The following is a 15,032-nucleotide window of genomic DNA, read 5'->3' as shown; positions in this document are numbered from 1 at the left end:
GGCCGAAGCATTTATTACCCATGCTAAAAATCTCTATCGCAGCCTGATAAAAGGGGCCCTTAATGAGGGAGGAGGAGTAGAAAGGCAAAATTATTTTGAAATATTAACATATTCAAAAGCAGGACACATGCCTTCTATTTTTCATGAACAATTCTGGCAACCCAAAGTGCCAATTATTGGCGTCTGTGACATGCGGATATGCTAATGTTCTCTAAACTATGCGCGCATTTGCCACCTAACAGTAGATGGAAAATTATAGAATGAAGGAGTTGACCTGTAGAGATCGCTTGAAATTCTGCCTTTTAGACTTCTCCACACCATTCCCTTCTTCCCCTTTGCCCTACACTGTGTACAAATACTCTTTAACTCTGCAGCAGTGCTGATGTGTTGTAGGCTGTGGTTTGATTCCCAAGCCCAGCTTCTGCTCTTTGGACTATCCAGGGTTGGGCAATCAACGGAGAGAGTATTCTGAATACCCAGGAACAGGGAGTCCCAGCTACCACACAACAGTGACAACTACTGACTGGTTAGAAGCACACCACCAGAAAGAATTACAGTTTGTACCCTCCGGCTGTGTATGAAAACTTAATGGCAACATAGACCTATCTGGGACTGATGCAGATTGTCCTGAAAGTCAAAAGCAGCAGGAGAAAAATGCCGGGTCAAAAAGAAAACAGAAAACAACTCACTGCAAAGCATGAAGATTCCAGAAGGGTGCAGCATTGTACTGCAAATTTGCCGTGAATATTTTGTTTTCATAACATACTGCTTTTAATACTACTACTATTACTATTATTTCTATGGCACTACCAGATGCATGCAGCCCTGTATATTGAACATGCAAGAGACGGTCTTGGTTCAAAAGAGCTTACATGAAAAAGTGGGGAGGGGATGCTACAGAGGGAATGAGAAACGGATACAGTTTAGGACCTAAACGCACCTTGGAAAAAGTGGACTTTAAGCCTGGATTTGAAAACTGCCAGAGAAGAAACCTGTAATTTAATGAGTGCATTCTAGAAATGCTGTCACTGTATTGCATTGAATAGTTGTGAAGTGAGTGGGTTTGTGAAAGAGCTAAGCCACATTTGGCTAAGAACCTAAGAAGTATCATTCAGGGTCAGACCCATCCAGTCCTGCATCCTATTGCAAGGAACAGGCAGGATCCCTGTTGTTCATATCCACAGACAAAACAAGGCCTGGCGTTCCCAAGCCTACATGACTAATAATGGTCCATGGCCTTTTCCTCCAGGAATCTCTTTCAACACTTTTTTTTTTAAGCTGGCTACGTTACGTGCCTTTGACCATATCTTCTGGCAACAAATTCAGTAGCTTAATTATACTCTGAGGGAAAATACACTTTCTTCAATTTGTTTTCAATGCATTTTCTTTTAGTTTCATGTTGTATCCCTTACATCTGAAAGGGTAAACAACTACTTCCTATTTAACCCATTCTGTTCCACTCTATCAAATACCCTCTCAGATATCTCTTTTCCAAGCTGAAGTACCCTAACCTTTTTAGCCGTTCATCATAGGGAAACCATTTCATCCCATTATTATTGTGGTTGCCATTTTCTATTTCTACTACATCATTTTTAAAGATGTACTTAGAAAAACTGACTAACATTTTCATAGGTCAGAATACATCTCATTCAGTGTGTTTTGGTGCATAATTAAGGCACAGAAGTCCGTCTAACAATGATCTTTGCCTTAATTTCTTAGGAGTGGGAGATGGTCCAGTGCTATGAGAAGCAGATTGCAGACCACTGAAGCCACAAGGTTCAAACCCAGCATATGCTCCTTGTGAAATTGGGCAAGTCACTGAACCCTTCATGTAACTACATTCTTTCAGAAGCTACACTGACTCCCAGTTCAGACAAGAATATTATTCAAGTTAGGTTGTACCTGTTACAAGACATTGTTTGGCCTTATACCTGATTATATTATTGGCCACTTTAAATTTACTAACAGAAGACGTTTTTCTCAGCATTTTAGATTATTTACATTTCCTATTGTAAAAGGTTGCATATACAAAAGATTTAAAATTTGATAACTCATATAAAAATTTCTAAGCGATATTCATAATATTAAAATTGGGGATACGAGACAGTTGGAAAATACAAACAAGACAAACTTTGGACCACAACACAAACAGGAACAAGGGGGATAAAGGGGTAGAACTACAGTGGTATTAAGAAAAATTTAACAATAAAGGGATATAAAAATGATAGGAAGGGGGCACGACAAGAACAAAATTTCTTATGAAAATAAATGAGAGTTAAAGATTATGCATTCTGATGTTTAAATAAGCCAGGCTAATGATTTTAAGTTTCAAATGTGTCCTTATAGAGAGATTTTCAAAAACCCTTTTCTGTCCTGGTAAACTCTTAACTCCCATCTTTCCTTTAGAAAAATGCTAAAGACCTTATTTGACAAATTCTTCTGAATGTGATTATAATACACTGGGCTTGTGCAGTCTCTTGATTGTCGTTAACCGCGTTGAATTGAGACGTTTCTATGGTATATAAGTGAATTTGTACGTTATGTTAATACCTCAGGGTCAAACTTTATTGTAAGTCCTTCAAAGATAAGGAAATACCTACCATAGGTGGAACTGAAAAACAATGAGCAAAATCCAAATAAATTGTGTTGAGATATATTCCCAGGTGAGAGGAGGAAAGGGACTGGAACTTACATACCACTTTTTTGTAGTTATACAACCACACTCAAAGCAGTTTACATATAGGTACTTCAAGTATTTTCCCTTACAATCTGCCTAATGTACCTGGGAAATATTTAAGAACTGAAGTTAAAGACCAAAAAAATAATGTGTGCTGACAGCTATTTTATAAATGGTCCTCTGAGTTGGGCATCGTTTATAGAATAGTATGTAACGCTGGAATCACGATTAGATCGGAGACAGTTATAATGCCGCTTTATAGGGCAATGGTCAGACCACACTTGGAATACTGTGTCCAACATTGGTCTCACAACCTCAAGAAGGATATAAAACTTCTGGAGAGGGTGCAGAGACGAGCAACGAAGCTAGTAAAAGGTATGGAGAACTTGGAATACGAGGAACGACTTAAGAGACTGGGATTGTTCTCCCTTGAGAAAAGAAGACTGCGAGGGAATATGATCGAGACCTTCAAAATACTGAAAGGAATCGACAAAATAGAGCAGGAAAAAAAATTATTTGCAATGTCCAATGTGACACGGACAAGAGGACATGGACTGAAGCTAAGGGGGGACAAGTCCAGGACAAATATCAGGAAGTTCTGCTTCACCTAACGAGTGGTGGACACCTGGAATGCTCTCCAGAGGAGGTTATTGTGGAATCCACCGTTCTAGATGCACATCTCCTTACGAGAGGCATAGAGGGATATGGGTGACTAAAATTACACCAGGTGTACACCTGTCTGGTCTCCGCGTGTGCGGATCGCCGGACTTGATGGACCTAAGGTCTGATCCCGAGATGGCAGTTCTTATGTTCAACTGAAATCTGTAAATCCTTGCGCATAAATTAAGGGCCGATCTCCCAAATTCTACAGTACTGCACACATCCTTAGTGAACGCCGCTGGGCCACCCGTGCCCCTCCCTTGACCATGCCCCTTTTCAATCGCATGCTAAAATATTTGCATGTGCATCTTTATAGAATTGCACTTAGCAAGACACATATGCAAATCCAAACTGTTGCCAGTTAGTGCCAGTAATTGGTTGGTACCCAGTTATTGGTGCCAATTGGTTGATTACTCAGATTGTGCGTGCAATTTTGAGCACCATATATAGAATTGGGGGAAGGGAGGACAATTCTATAAGTGCTTTCCTGTATTAAAGCACCCCTTGCTAACCTGGGAAGCTAGAGATGCCTGTCATACTTTCAAATGAAAAACGCTTTTGGTCCATCTGGAAATATTACATAGATGCATTCCCCTCCAGAGTTCATAGTCTGATACTTAACAAGTTGAATCTCTGACACCTTGGAGGGAGTATAGTTATACTTTAGATATTATTTTATTTGTCTTCTATTTCCATTTATATCCTTGTTTTAAATATGCAGCTTCTTGTTCACCAGTTGCCTGATTCTGTTTTGAATAAGATAGGGTGAGATAGGGAGGGTTTATATCATTACTAGTATTTGATGATTGAATGATGATGATGGCTATCATCTTGTTTATAATTGACAATGAAAGCTTACTAAATAATTGGGAGGGGGCTGAGAGTTTGAGGAGTATGCAGTTGAGTGTTTGCGTATAAATTGGGGACAGGGTGTATATGCTATATTATGTTTGTTTTCTTTCAAGGTTGCAATGTATCCATTCAACATGTGCTTGTATATCCTCTTTCACGCAATAAAACAAATTTGACTCTAAAGCACCCCTTGCATGCGTTAATGTGCAGAATTACTGACACTTATGTGATCAAGTGCTAGTAGGATGCCTACGTGCTCTTCTGTAACAGAGTGTGTAAGTGGCATAATGCATAAAGGAAAGGGGACATGAGCATGAGCAGGGCTCCTATTGATACATCTAACTTATGGAATTCTTTCAGTTACATAGAAACATGACAGCAGATAAAGGCCAAATGTCCCATCCACTCTGCCTATTCGTAGAATTCACTATCTCCTCCTCTCCCTAAGAGATCCCAAGTACTTGTCCCACACTTTCTTAAACTCAGACACAATCTTTATCTCCACCACCTCTTCCGGGAGACTTGTTCCACGCATCTACCACCCTTTCTGTAAAAAAAGGCATTTCCATAGATTACTCCTGAGCCTATCATCTCTTAACTTCATCCTTTGCCCCTTCATTCAGGAGCATCCTTTCAAATGAAAGAGACTCGCCTCATGCGCATTTATGCCATGTGGGTATTTAAACATCTCTATCATATCTCCTATCTCCTGCCTTTCCTCCAAAATATACATATAGAGATCTTTAAGTCTGTCCCCATACGCCTTATGATGACCACGTACCATTTTAGTAGCCTTCCTCTGGACCAGCTCCATCCTGTTTATATCTTTTTGAAGGTGCGGTCTCCAGAATTGTACACAATACTCTAAAAGAGGTCTCACTAGAGCAGGGGTGTCAAAGGGCCGCAAACCAGACGGGTTTTCAGGACTTCCCCAATGAATATGCATGAGATCTTTTAGTATACAATGAAAGTGGTGCATGCAAATAGATCTCATGCATATTCATTGGGGAATTCCTTAAAACCTGACTGGATTGCGGCCCCTGCACTAGAGTCTTATACAAGGGCATCAATACCTCCTTTTTCCTACTGGCCATACCTATCCCTATATACCCTAGCATCATTCTAGTTTTTGCCATCACCTTTTCAACCTGTTTGGCTATCTTAAGATCATTACAATCACACCCAAGTCTCCCTCCTCTTTCGTGCACATAAGTTCTTCACCCCCTAAACTGTACCATTCCCTCAGGTTTTGCAGTCCAAATGCATGACCATTCATTTCCTAGCATTAAATCCTAGCTGCCAAATTTCAGACCATTCTTCAATCTTCGCTAGGTGCTTCTTCATGTTATTCACACAATCAGGGGTATCTACTCTATTGCAAGTCTCATGACATGGAATGCATAACCCACTTGTCCAGGAATAATGTGGATTTATAAGAAAGAAGATTAGCAAAGGCAAGAACCTCATCTTTCATTATTTTACCATAAGTTGTGCAATTTTGGCATAAGGTCCCATTGTATGCATTAAGATCCTGTGCTGAAATAGCACAACTTCAAGTAAAATAACCCGTCTTAACAGTCTTAACCCATGTTGATAATTTCCCCACTGAGGATTTGAAAGAAAGAAATTACAGGAAACACTGCAAGAGAAAAAGTTCCAGGACACTATGCTAAAGTCAGCTGTGTCAGCTGGCATGGAGACAAAAAGAGAAAAGTTCTCTAAAAATAGTCAATTTATCAAGTCTGTTTGCAAAATTAGGTTAAAAATAAATCTTCACATTAACACAGATCTTTACAGTATGTCACAGTGGGTCTTAAAACATTAAACTAAGATTACTCACTCATGTAAGCTTCTAGTAGACCCTACTTGTCCTTCAGAAACGGGTGTTTGGTTTCTGAACATGAAAGAAAATATTAGAAATTTATATTTTGAAGTATAAAATATATAAACTGCTCAAACACCATCCTTTCAAAAAGCAAACAAAATAAAAATGATCTATACCATCTGTCTCTAGGAAGGAAGACCTAGGCCTGCCTCCATAAAATATAGTAATTGCTCTCCAGTTACTTCCTATTTTTTTTTTTTTTTAAACTTTAGGCCACTTCTGATCCATGAGGATCTGACAGCCTAGGCAAACCTTCAAATGGGCACCCTCATCCCCACCCCAGGGAAATTCAAACTCCACCCTCTCACATCTAGCATCTCCCCTGCTATAGTCCAGCATCTCCCTTTCTCTATCTCCACTTCCATTACAGAATATAATAGCTTCCTCTAGAAAATGCAGCTTCATTTGGGCGGCTGCTAAATGTTTAGACATTTTAATATAGTGTTCAAGTAGCTGTAGCTCCACCTCTTCCTCTGGACTCGGAGCTGCTGGAAATCCAAGTGACAAGGTAAATAACCCAACCCAATGATATATGTGCTCTGATCCGAGTGCACATTGTTTGGGATGAGCTAATTTAGGCCTGAAAGAGTTACATAAATCCCTAAATTAAATTAGTAGACTTGCACAATGTTTATACAGGTCCCCTTCAATATAGTTCTTGCCAGGTTTAAGTTCAATAAACATAAACAGATAGGACTTAAAATTTTTTCTCTCAAATGCTTCAAATATTAACCATGATCCGTTTTAAATTAATATAAGAGGGGGGAAAAGAAAGGAGTTGCCTAAGGCTACTGTTCTTTGAAGACTCCCATGAGCCTACTGGCAAATGTCTGAAGCTGAAGAAAGCAAAGCCTTCTCCAAGACCAGATGACCGGAAAGGGAGGGGGGGGGACCTGTTTTCAAATGGTGAGGATGATAGACTTGGGAACTGGTGATGTGATAATTGGATTCAAAGGAGGTGCATTAGGGCAATTGATAACCTACTGACCTTCTGGAAAGCAGTAAAGACGCTTCATTTCATTAACCGGATCAATTGTTACAGTGATATCATCCTTCACGTGACTTGCATTCCTCTGACTGGAGTTCAAGAAAGGATTGGACAATTTCCTGCTGGAAAAAGGGATAGAGGGGTATAGATAGAGGGCTACTGCACAGGTCCTGGACCTGTTGGGCCGCCGCGTGAGCGGACTGCTGGGCACGATGGACCTCGGGTCTGACCCAGTGGAGGCATTGCTTATGTTCTTATGACAAAATTTGTTTGGAAGTTCCATCATTGGCTGTGGTGCGCCTTCTGAGTAACAGGAAGTCAATGCTTTCAGTCTAGGGTCTAATGCTTTGGAATGCTCTTCTGTTATTTTTGCGCCAGTCGAATGTGCTTTTATATTCTAGGAAAGGGGTGAAGACTGCTGTATGAGCGCTTTTTGGTGGCAAGGTCGGAGAATATTTGAATCTTTTCTGCTTGTTATGCTGACCTGGGCTTGAATTTATTGAGTATGTTTTTTGCTGCAAGTTATGGTAATGCTTGGGTTTTGGTTTTTTTTTTGCTTTTATATTCTGTTTGTAATGTTATTATTTGTTTTGTTTTTATTGTGTATGTATTTATGTTTCTCACCTAGATTTGTGGATAAGCAGGTTATAAATTATTTTAAATAAAATAAATTCTGTTCTCAAATTTTGACAGACCTTACTTCGACGTACCTTACCTCAGAACACCTGAGCCTAATAACATATCTGCAGTGAACGGTAGAAGAACTGGTTAATACTCATTCGTGACTCTATGATTTATTTTCTTAGATTCTGCGAAGCATGTGTTCTTAGCCACATTCTCTATAAGTTTTAAGTTATTGATTCTATAGCTTTGTGTTTTGATTCTGTAGCATGTTATTGACTGTAATATACGTATCTCTGTTCCTGAAAACTTTATTTATGTATTCATGTAACCCGTTCTGGGCTCCTGGGGAGGACGGGCTATAAAATGAATAAATAAATAAATAAAATGAATAGGAAAGTAGCACCTCCTATTTCCCTGTTCTATAAGGGCATGCAAAAGTGCTACAGTGCACTGATGCAAGGGAGACATATATTTGGGTGGGACATAAGCTGGGCTACTACTACTTATCACTTAAATGGCACTGAAAGGCGTACATAGTGCTATATACATTTTGACATTTTATAGACAGTCCCTGCTCAGAAGAGCTTACAATCTAACTTGGACAGACAGACACGACATATAGGGTTGGTGATGCAGAACCCAAGGTGAGAGGAGTTAGGAGTTGAAAGCCCTCTCGAAGAGGTGGGCTTTTAACTGGGCCTTGAACACTGCCAGAGACGGATCCCACCGTAGGGATTTGGGCAGCTTGTTCCAAGCAAGGCAGAAGGGATAGAGTCTGGAGTTGGCAGTTGAAGAGAAGGGCACAAATAGGAGGGACTTACCAGCTGAGCGGAGCTCGTGGGGGTGGGGTGGTTGTAGGGGGAGATAAGTGAAGAGAGATAGCAAGGGGCAGCTGAGCGAGTGCATTTGTAGGTCAGTACGAGGAGTTTGAATTGTATTTGGAAACAGATGGGAAGCCAATGAAGTGACTTTAGGAGAGGGATAGCGCGAGTATAGCAGCTCTCCCGGAATATGTCGTGCAGCCAAATTCTGGATGGATTGGAGGGGAGCAAGATGGCTAAGCGGAAGGCCTCAGAGTAGTGAATTGCAGTAGTCTAAGTGTGAGGTGATGAGGGCGTGGATAATTGTTTTGGTAGTGTGCTATAACTTACAGAATATTGTAAGTTATGCACACTCGTGCTTCATTTGGGCACCTGCAATTGTACCAGGTCTATGGCTAGTGTAATTGCTCGTGTCTAAATGTCAAGTGCCCACCAGGAAAAGCAACTCAAAGTCCCCACAAAGATACACGATGAAAGCCAGATGAGTGGAAACAAATGAGATGCTTCCAAATGGGATCTTTATTGACAGGGAATCATTCAATAAAAAGACTCGATGCGCAGGTGTTTCAATATTTAGGCGGTACCTTCTTCAGGAGTCTTCAAATATGTAGGTGGAACAAACATCAGTTCCGTGTTGATAAACAAAAAGATAATTGCAAGATTTGATTTAGAAAAAAAGTTTGTGTCTGAAAAGAGTAGTCTTAGATGCCGGAGCGAACTACACTCTGGCTGACCAAAAGAATGGGATGATGTCATATGTCCTCTCCTTTTTTTCTTCAACAAATTTGGGTAGGCAATTCCAGTCCTCGAGAGCCGGAGCCAGGTCAGGTTTTCAGGATATCCACAATAAATAAGCATGAGACAGATTTGCATCTCAAGGAGGCAATGCATGCAAATCCATCTCGTACATATTCTTTGTGGATATCCTGAAAACCTGACCTGGCTCCAGCTCTTGAGGACCAGAATTGCCTACCCCTGCCTTAGGTAGATGTAAAAACCTGTTTATTTGGGGGGGGGGGGGTCATTTCTCAGGGGGGAGGGGGTGTGGAAAGGCCCATTCAAATTTAATTTAATGTGGTATCTTATATACCGCTAAATCCCCCAAAGGATTCAAACTAGTTTACAAAACAATTACATTAACTTAAGTAATGGCCAAAAATCTAGTCAGGTACAGTACTTTGAATTTCCCTCTGTCCCAATGGGCTCATAATCTAACTATAGTATCTATTAAAGAATTCTTATGAGCACTGCAGCTGTTCCTGTACTGGCCAGTGCTAAAAACCACACTACAGTTTTGTAATGGGGGGGGGGGAATAATTACTTATATTTACCTATAGAGAAGGAAGGGGGAAAAGCTAATACAATAAATTCACTACTATAGGTGCGTAAGAGGCACAATAGAAGGGAAAATGTCAATATCGAAGAACCCTCAAAGAAATGGTTTTGTAAAGAGTGGTGTATGAGCCTATTTTATTAAGGCATAGAGACACCTATGTTACCTTTATACATCAGCATCTGGAGTATTGCATTCAATTCAGGTCTCCTTATCTCAAGAAAGATATAGCGGTGCTAGAAAAGATTCAAAGAAGAGCGACCAATATGGTAAAGGGGATGGAACTCCTCTCGTATGAGTAAAGACTAAAAAGGTTAGGGTTCTTCAGCTTGGAAAAGAGACGGCTGAGGGGAGATATGACTGAAGTCTACAAAATCCTGAGTGGCGTAGAACGGGTACAAGTAGATCGATTGTTCACTGTCAAAAGAGTACAAAGGCTAGGGGACACTCGAAGTTACAGGGAAATATTTTTAAAACCAATTGGAGAAAATATTTTTTCACTCAGAGAATAGTTGAGCTCTGGAACGCATTGCCAGCGATTGTTATAAAAGTGGATAGCGTAGCTGGTTTTAAGAAAGGTTTGGACAAATTCCTGGAGGAAATGTCCATAGTATGTTAAGACATGGGGGAAGCCTCTGCATGCCCTGTATCAGTAGCATGGAATGTTGCTACTCCTTGGGTTTTGGCCAGGTACTAGAGACCTGGATTGGCCACCATGAGAACAGGCTACTGGGCTTGATGAATCATTGGTCTGACCCAATAAGGCTATTCTGTTTGCAGGTGAACAAGAAAAGGCAAGGGAGGTGTCCTTTCAACCAATGGTAAAGTCTTTAATAGCAATCAATGATAAAGTCTATACAAAAAATATTAGTCCCAACAAGGATCCCAGTTTCTTGTTGGGACTAATGTTTTTTTAGAGACTTTATCATTGATTGCTAATAAAGACTTTACCATTGGTTGAAAAGACACCTCCCTTGCCTTTTCTTGTTGTTCTGCTTATATTTTAAGGTGAGGAGTTCTGTCTGTCCTGTTTGGACATCTCACATAAGCATCCTTTTATACTGCCACAAAGTAGTACTGTGACCTGTTAAAGATATGAAAATCCCAATTAAGAATCACTTCATTAAGTCACCTGTATGTGAAGTTAGTGATTAACATTTCATGAACAGTAACATCAATTATTTACTTGCTAAGAGTAATCAATTCATTATGAGGGCAAATTTCAAAGCTTTTTCTGCAGGCAAACAGCTGTTTACTCATGGAACAAAAGCCTTTTCAAAAATTGCTACCTCACAGGGCAGGTAGCAGTAGTTGTGGCAGGAAAAAAAAAATGCAAATGACCAGAAGCCAGCCCTGATCCAAGTGAAAATCCATGCTGTGTGTCCCTTTGAAAATGAACTTTTGGCACTAAAAAACGCTTTCAGTTTTGTAAAAGGAAGAGTTAGTCTCTCAGAGGGAAACTATGATGGGCCATTGAAAAGTTCTTAGCCCAACCAACAGTTAGCCACACCCAAAATGTCATAAAGTGCTTTTTATTTAGGCTCCAGTAGGCACTTCTTTTTTTTTTTTTTTTTTAACCATTTTTTTGCAATTTTAAACGGTGTTTCTCAATTAACTTTTGGCATCTAAATTTCAATGCCATTTATAGACCACCTCTCTAAGTCAGTGGTCTCAAACTCACGTCCTGGGGGGGCCACATGCTGCCCAACAAGTACTATTTTGAGGCCCTCGGTATGTTTATCATAATCACAAAAGTAAAATAAAAGTTTCTTGATCGTATGTCTCTTTAGCTATAAATTACAATATTATTATTAAGATTTAGCCAAAAGGAAAGATTTATAAACTATAAAGAGTTTTACCTCTATGCAAAATTGTCATTTCTTTAATAAGACTTCACTATTTTTTTCTAGAGCAAGCATGGTCCCTTTTTAAGGATACAGTCACCAAGGCGCAAAATCTATATAATAATAATAATAATAATAACTTTATTTTTCTATACCGCCATAGTCAGACGACTTCTAGGCGGTTTACATAGTAAGAAGGCTGGACATTCAGCGAATATTAAAGGTTTTAAAACAATACAAAACAAAACAATAGATCCACATACAATACGATACTGTACAATACCGTGAGACTGAATAACAATACTATACATTAAGTCTAAATACAATACTATACATTAAGTCTAAATAATATCGTACAAAGAGTCTAAATGCAATACAATAGTTTAGATGCGAAAGTTACGTATTAATTGATTGGAGATCTAAGGGTAATGAGTGTCTGAGGGATTTAGAACAACCATGAGTTGGAGTTCTGAGTTCGAGGAGATCAAGGTATGAGGGGTTTGTAGAGAGAGAGAAAATGCGTTTTGTGGGGAGAGGAGACCTGGTGACGTTGGGGACCGTTTTAGTCAATGTATTTTGCGAATAGGGCAACAAGGGATCCAAGAGGAAAAAGAACAAGGAACAGGTGTGGCTCACTGTAACAATGAAGAAAGCAATAAGAGACAAGAAGACTTCGTTTAAGGAATGGAAAAGGTCAAAAACGGACGAAAACTGGAAAAAGCACAAACATCAAAGCAGGTGCTATAAGGCGGTAAGAGGGGCCAAAAGAGACTACGAGGAAAAAATAGCCAAGGAGGCAAAAAAACGTCAAGCCGTTCTTTCGATATATTAAGGGGAAACGACCCGCAAAGGAAGCGGTGGGGCCTTTGGATGACCATGGAATAAAGGGAGTGCTAAAGGAGGACAAAGCCATCGCCGACAAAACTGAACACATTTTTTGCAACTGTATTTAGCAAATAGGATATACACAACATAACGGAAGCCGACAGACTATATGCAGGAAATGAAGACAGGAAACTGACAGGGTTGACGGTCAGTCTAGAAGAGGTATGCAGGCAGATTGATAGGATAAATCCCCGGGATCGGATGGCATCTATCTGAGGGTAATTAAGGAACTGAAAGGGGCTATAGCTGAACTGCTTCAACTAATAGCCAATCTGTGGATCAAATCAGGAAGGATTCCGGAAGACTGAAAAGTGACAAATGTTACGCCGATCTTCAAGAAAGGTTTGAGGGGAGATCTGGAAAACTACAGTCTGACCTCGGTACCGGGAAAGATGGTAGAGGCGCTGATAAAGGATCGCATCATTAATCACCTTGACGGACACAATCTGATGAGGACCAGCCAGCATGGCTTCAGCTAAGGAAGATCTTGCTTGACAAACTTGCTGCACTTCTTCGAGGGAGTAAACAGGCAGACAAGGGTGACCCAATCGACATTTTATATCTGGATTTTCACAAGGTCCCGCATGAATGACTACTTTGAAAAATTGCAAGTCATGAAATTGAGGGTGAAATACTCACCTGGATTAAAAACTGGCTGGCGGATAGAAAACAGAGTGGAGGTAAATTGACAATACTTGGACTGTAAAAGCGTCATGAGTGGAGTGCCGCAGGGTTCGGTGCTTGGATCCGTGCTCTTCAACATATTTATAAATGACCTGGAAATTGGTACGACGAGCAAGGTGATTAAATTTGTAGACGATACGAAGTTATTGAGAGTAGTGATAGTGAAGATGGAGAAGGATTGCGAAGACCTGCAACGTGACATAAACACGCTCGAGAAATGGACTGTGACATGGCAAATGAGGTTTAATGTGGATAAGAGTAAAATGATGCATGTCGGTAACAAAAATCTTATACACGAATACAGGATGTCCGGTGCAGTACTCTGAGAGACCCCCCCCCAGGAAAGAGACTTGGGAGTATTGGTCAACAAGTCAATGAAGCCATCTGCACAATGTGCAGGGGCGGCAAAAAGGGCGAACAGAATGCTAGGAATGATTAAAAAGGGGATCACAAACAGATCAGAGAAGGTTATCATATCTCTGTACTGGGCCATGGTACTCCCCTCCTGGAATACTGTGTCCAGCACTGGTCGCCGTACATGAAGAAGGACACAGTACTACTCGAAAGGGTCCAGAGAAGAGCAACTAAAATGGTTAAGGGGCTGGAGGAGTTGCCGTACACTGAGAAATTAGAGAAACTGGGCCTCTTCTCCCTTGAAAAGATGAGACTGAGAGGGGACATGATAGAAACATTCAAGATACTGAAGGGAATAGACTTAGTAGATAAAGATAGGTTGTTCACCCTCTCCAAGGTAGAGAGAACGAGAGGGCACTCTCTAAAGTTTAAAAGGGGATAGATTCTGTACAAACGTAAGGAAGTTCTTCACCCAAAGAGTGGTGGAAAACTGGAACGCTCTTCCGAAGGCTGTTATAGGGGAAAACACCCTCCAGGGATTCAAGACAAAGTTAGACAAGTTCCTGCTGAACCAGAACATATGCAGGTAAGGCTAGACTCAGTTAGGGCACTGGTCTTTGACCTAAGGGCCGCTGCGTGAGTGGACTGCTGGGCATGATGGACCATTGGTCTGACCCAGCAGCAGCAATTCGTATGTTCTTAATCCAAGAGACTTGTGTTGGGTATTGTAATCTGTACCTACTCTCCTTGAAATCTGAGAAGAGTCCATTTCCTTTTTGCCACTACTCTCCATATCTCCAAATTGATCACTTCTTAGGGGGGGGATATGTGGGAGCCTTGAGAACGTCTGGTGATATACAAAGCCGTTGCTGGATAAAGCTAAGTTACAAGAATGAATAGGTAGGGCTTGCCCTAGGTACCACAAGTCTTGTGAAAGACCACAAAAAAAAATCAATAAATTTATAAAGTGAAGTGAGCGTCCTCAGTGTGAGGTTGTAAGCTCCCAAACGCCACTACAAGAGCAGAGCTCATGCTTTCCAATAAGCTGGCAACATAAAGTACGCCAGCCTCATGCCATCATAGGAGCGCTCACATGTGCTAAATTAGTGCTTTTTTTTTTTTTTTTTAGTGCAACAACAGTGCCATGGGGGCCAGGGAGAGACACAGACAGAAAGAATGACAGACAGACAGACAGCGTCCAAGGAGAAAGAGACAAAGAACCCCCCCCCCAAAATAGACATCTACTCTAGCACCCGTTAATGTAACGGGCTAAAATACTAGTAATAATAATAAAGTGCACAGTTCAATAATTTCACAAGGCTTGTGGTACCCCTGTAAGCCAAAACTCGTAGACCCAGGGCAAAAAAAACAAAAATCACAAAATTAGGGGATTTGTATATGATTGTGTTTTGGGATAAAGGTAAG

The 15,032-nt window shown here is 40.5% G+C and overlaps 1 protein-coding gene across 6 annotated transcripts in view; it reads right to left on the bottom strand.

Moving 5' to 3' along the window:
* The window catches only part of LOC117348587 (SUN domain-containing protein 3-like), a 97,287-nt gene that overhangs the window by 67,469 nt on the left and 14,786 nt on the right, over positions 1-15,032 (bottom strand). For 5 of the 6 annotated variants that reach the window (XM_033920881.1, XM_033920886.1, XM_033920883.1 and 2 more), the window contains exon 3: positions 6,030-6,083. The exons of the other annotated variant lie outside the window; for it this stretch is intronic. In XM_033920881.1, the coding sequence (XP_033776772.1) occupies positions 6,030-6,083 (54 nt within the window). The remainder of the gene's footprint in view (positions 1-6,029; positions 6,084-15,032) is intronic. 6 annotated transcript variants of the gene reach the window in all.

The sequence above is a fragment of the Geotrypetes seraphini genome, chromosome 14 (assembly GCF_902459505.1).
Source record: "Geotrypetes seraphini chromosome 14, aGeoSer1.1, whole genome shotgun sequence".
NCBI classification, from domain to species: Eukaryota; Metazoa; Chordata; class Amphibia; order Gymnophiona; family Dermophiidae; genus Geotrypetes; species Geotrypetes seraphini.
The sequence above is the reverse complement of the archived record's forward strand: the minus strand, read 5'-3'. Positions and strand labels throughout refer to the sequence as shown.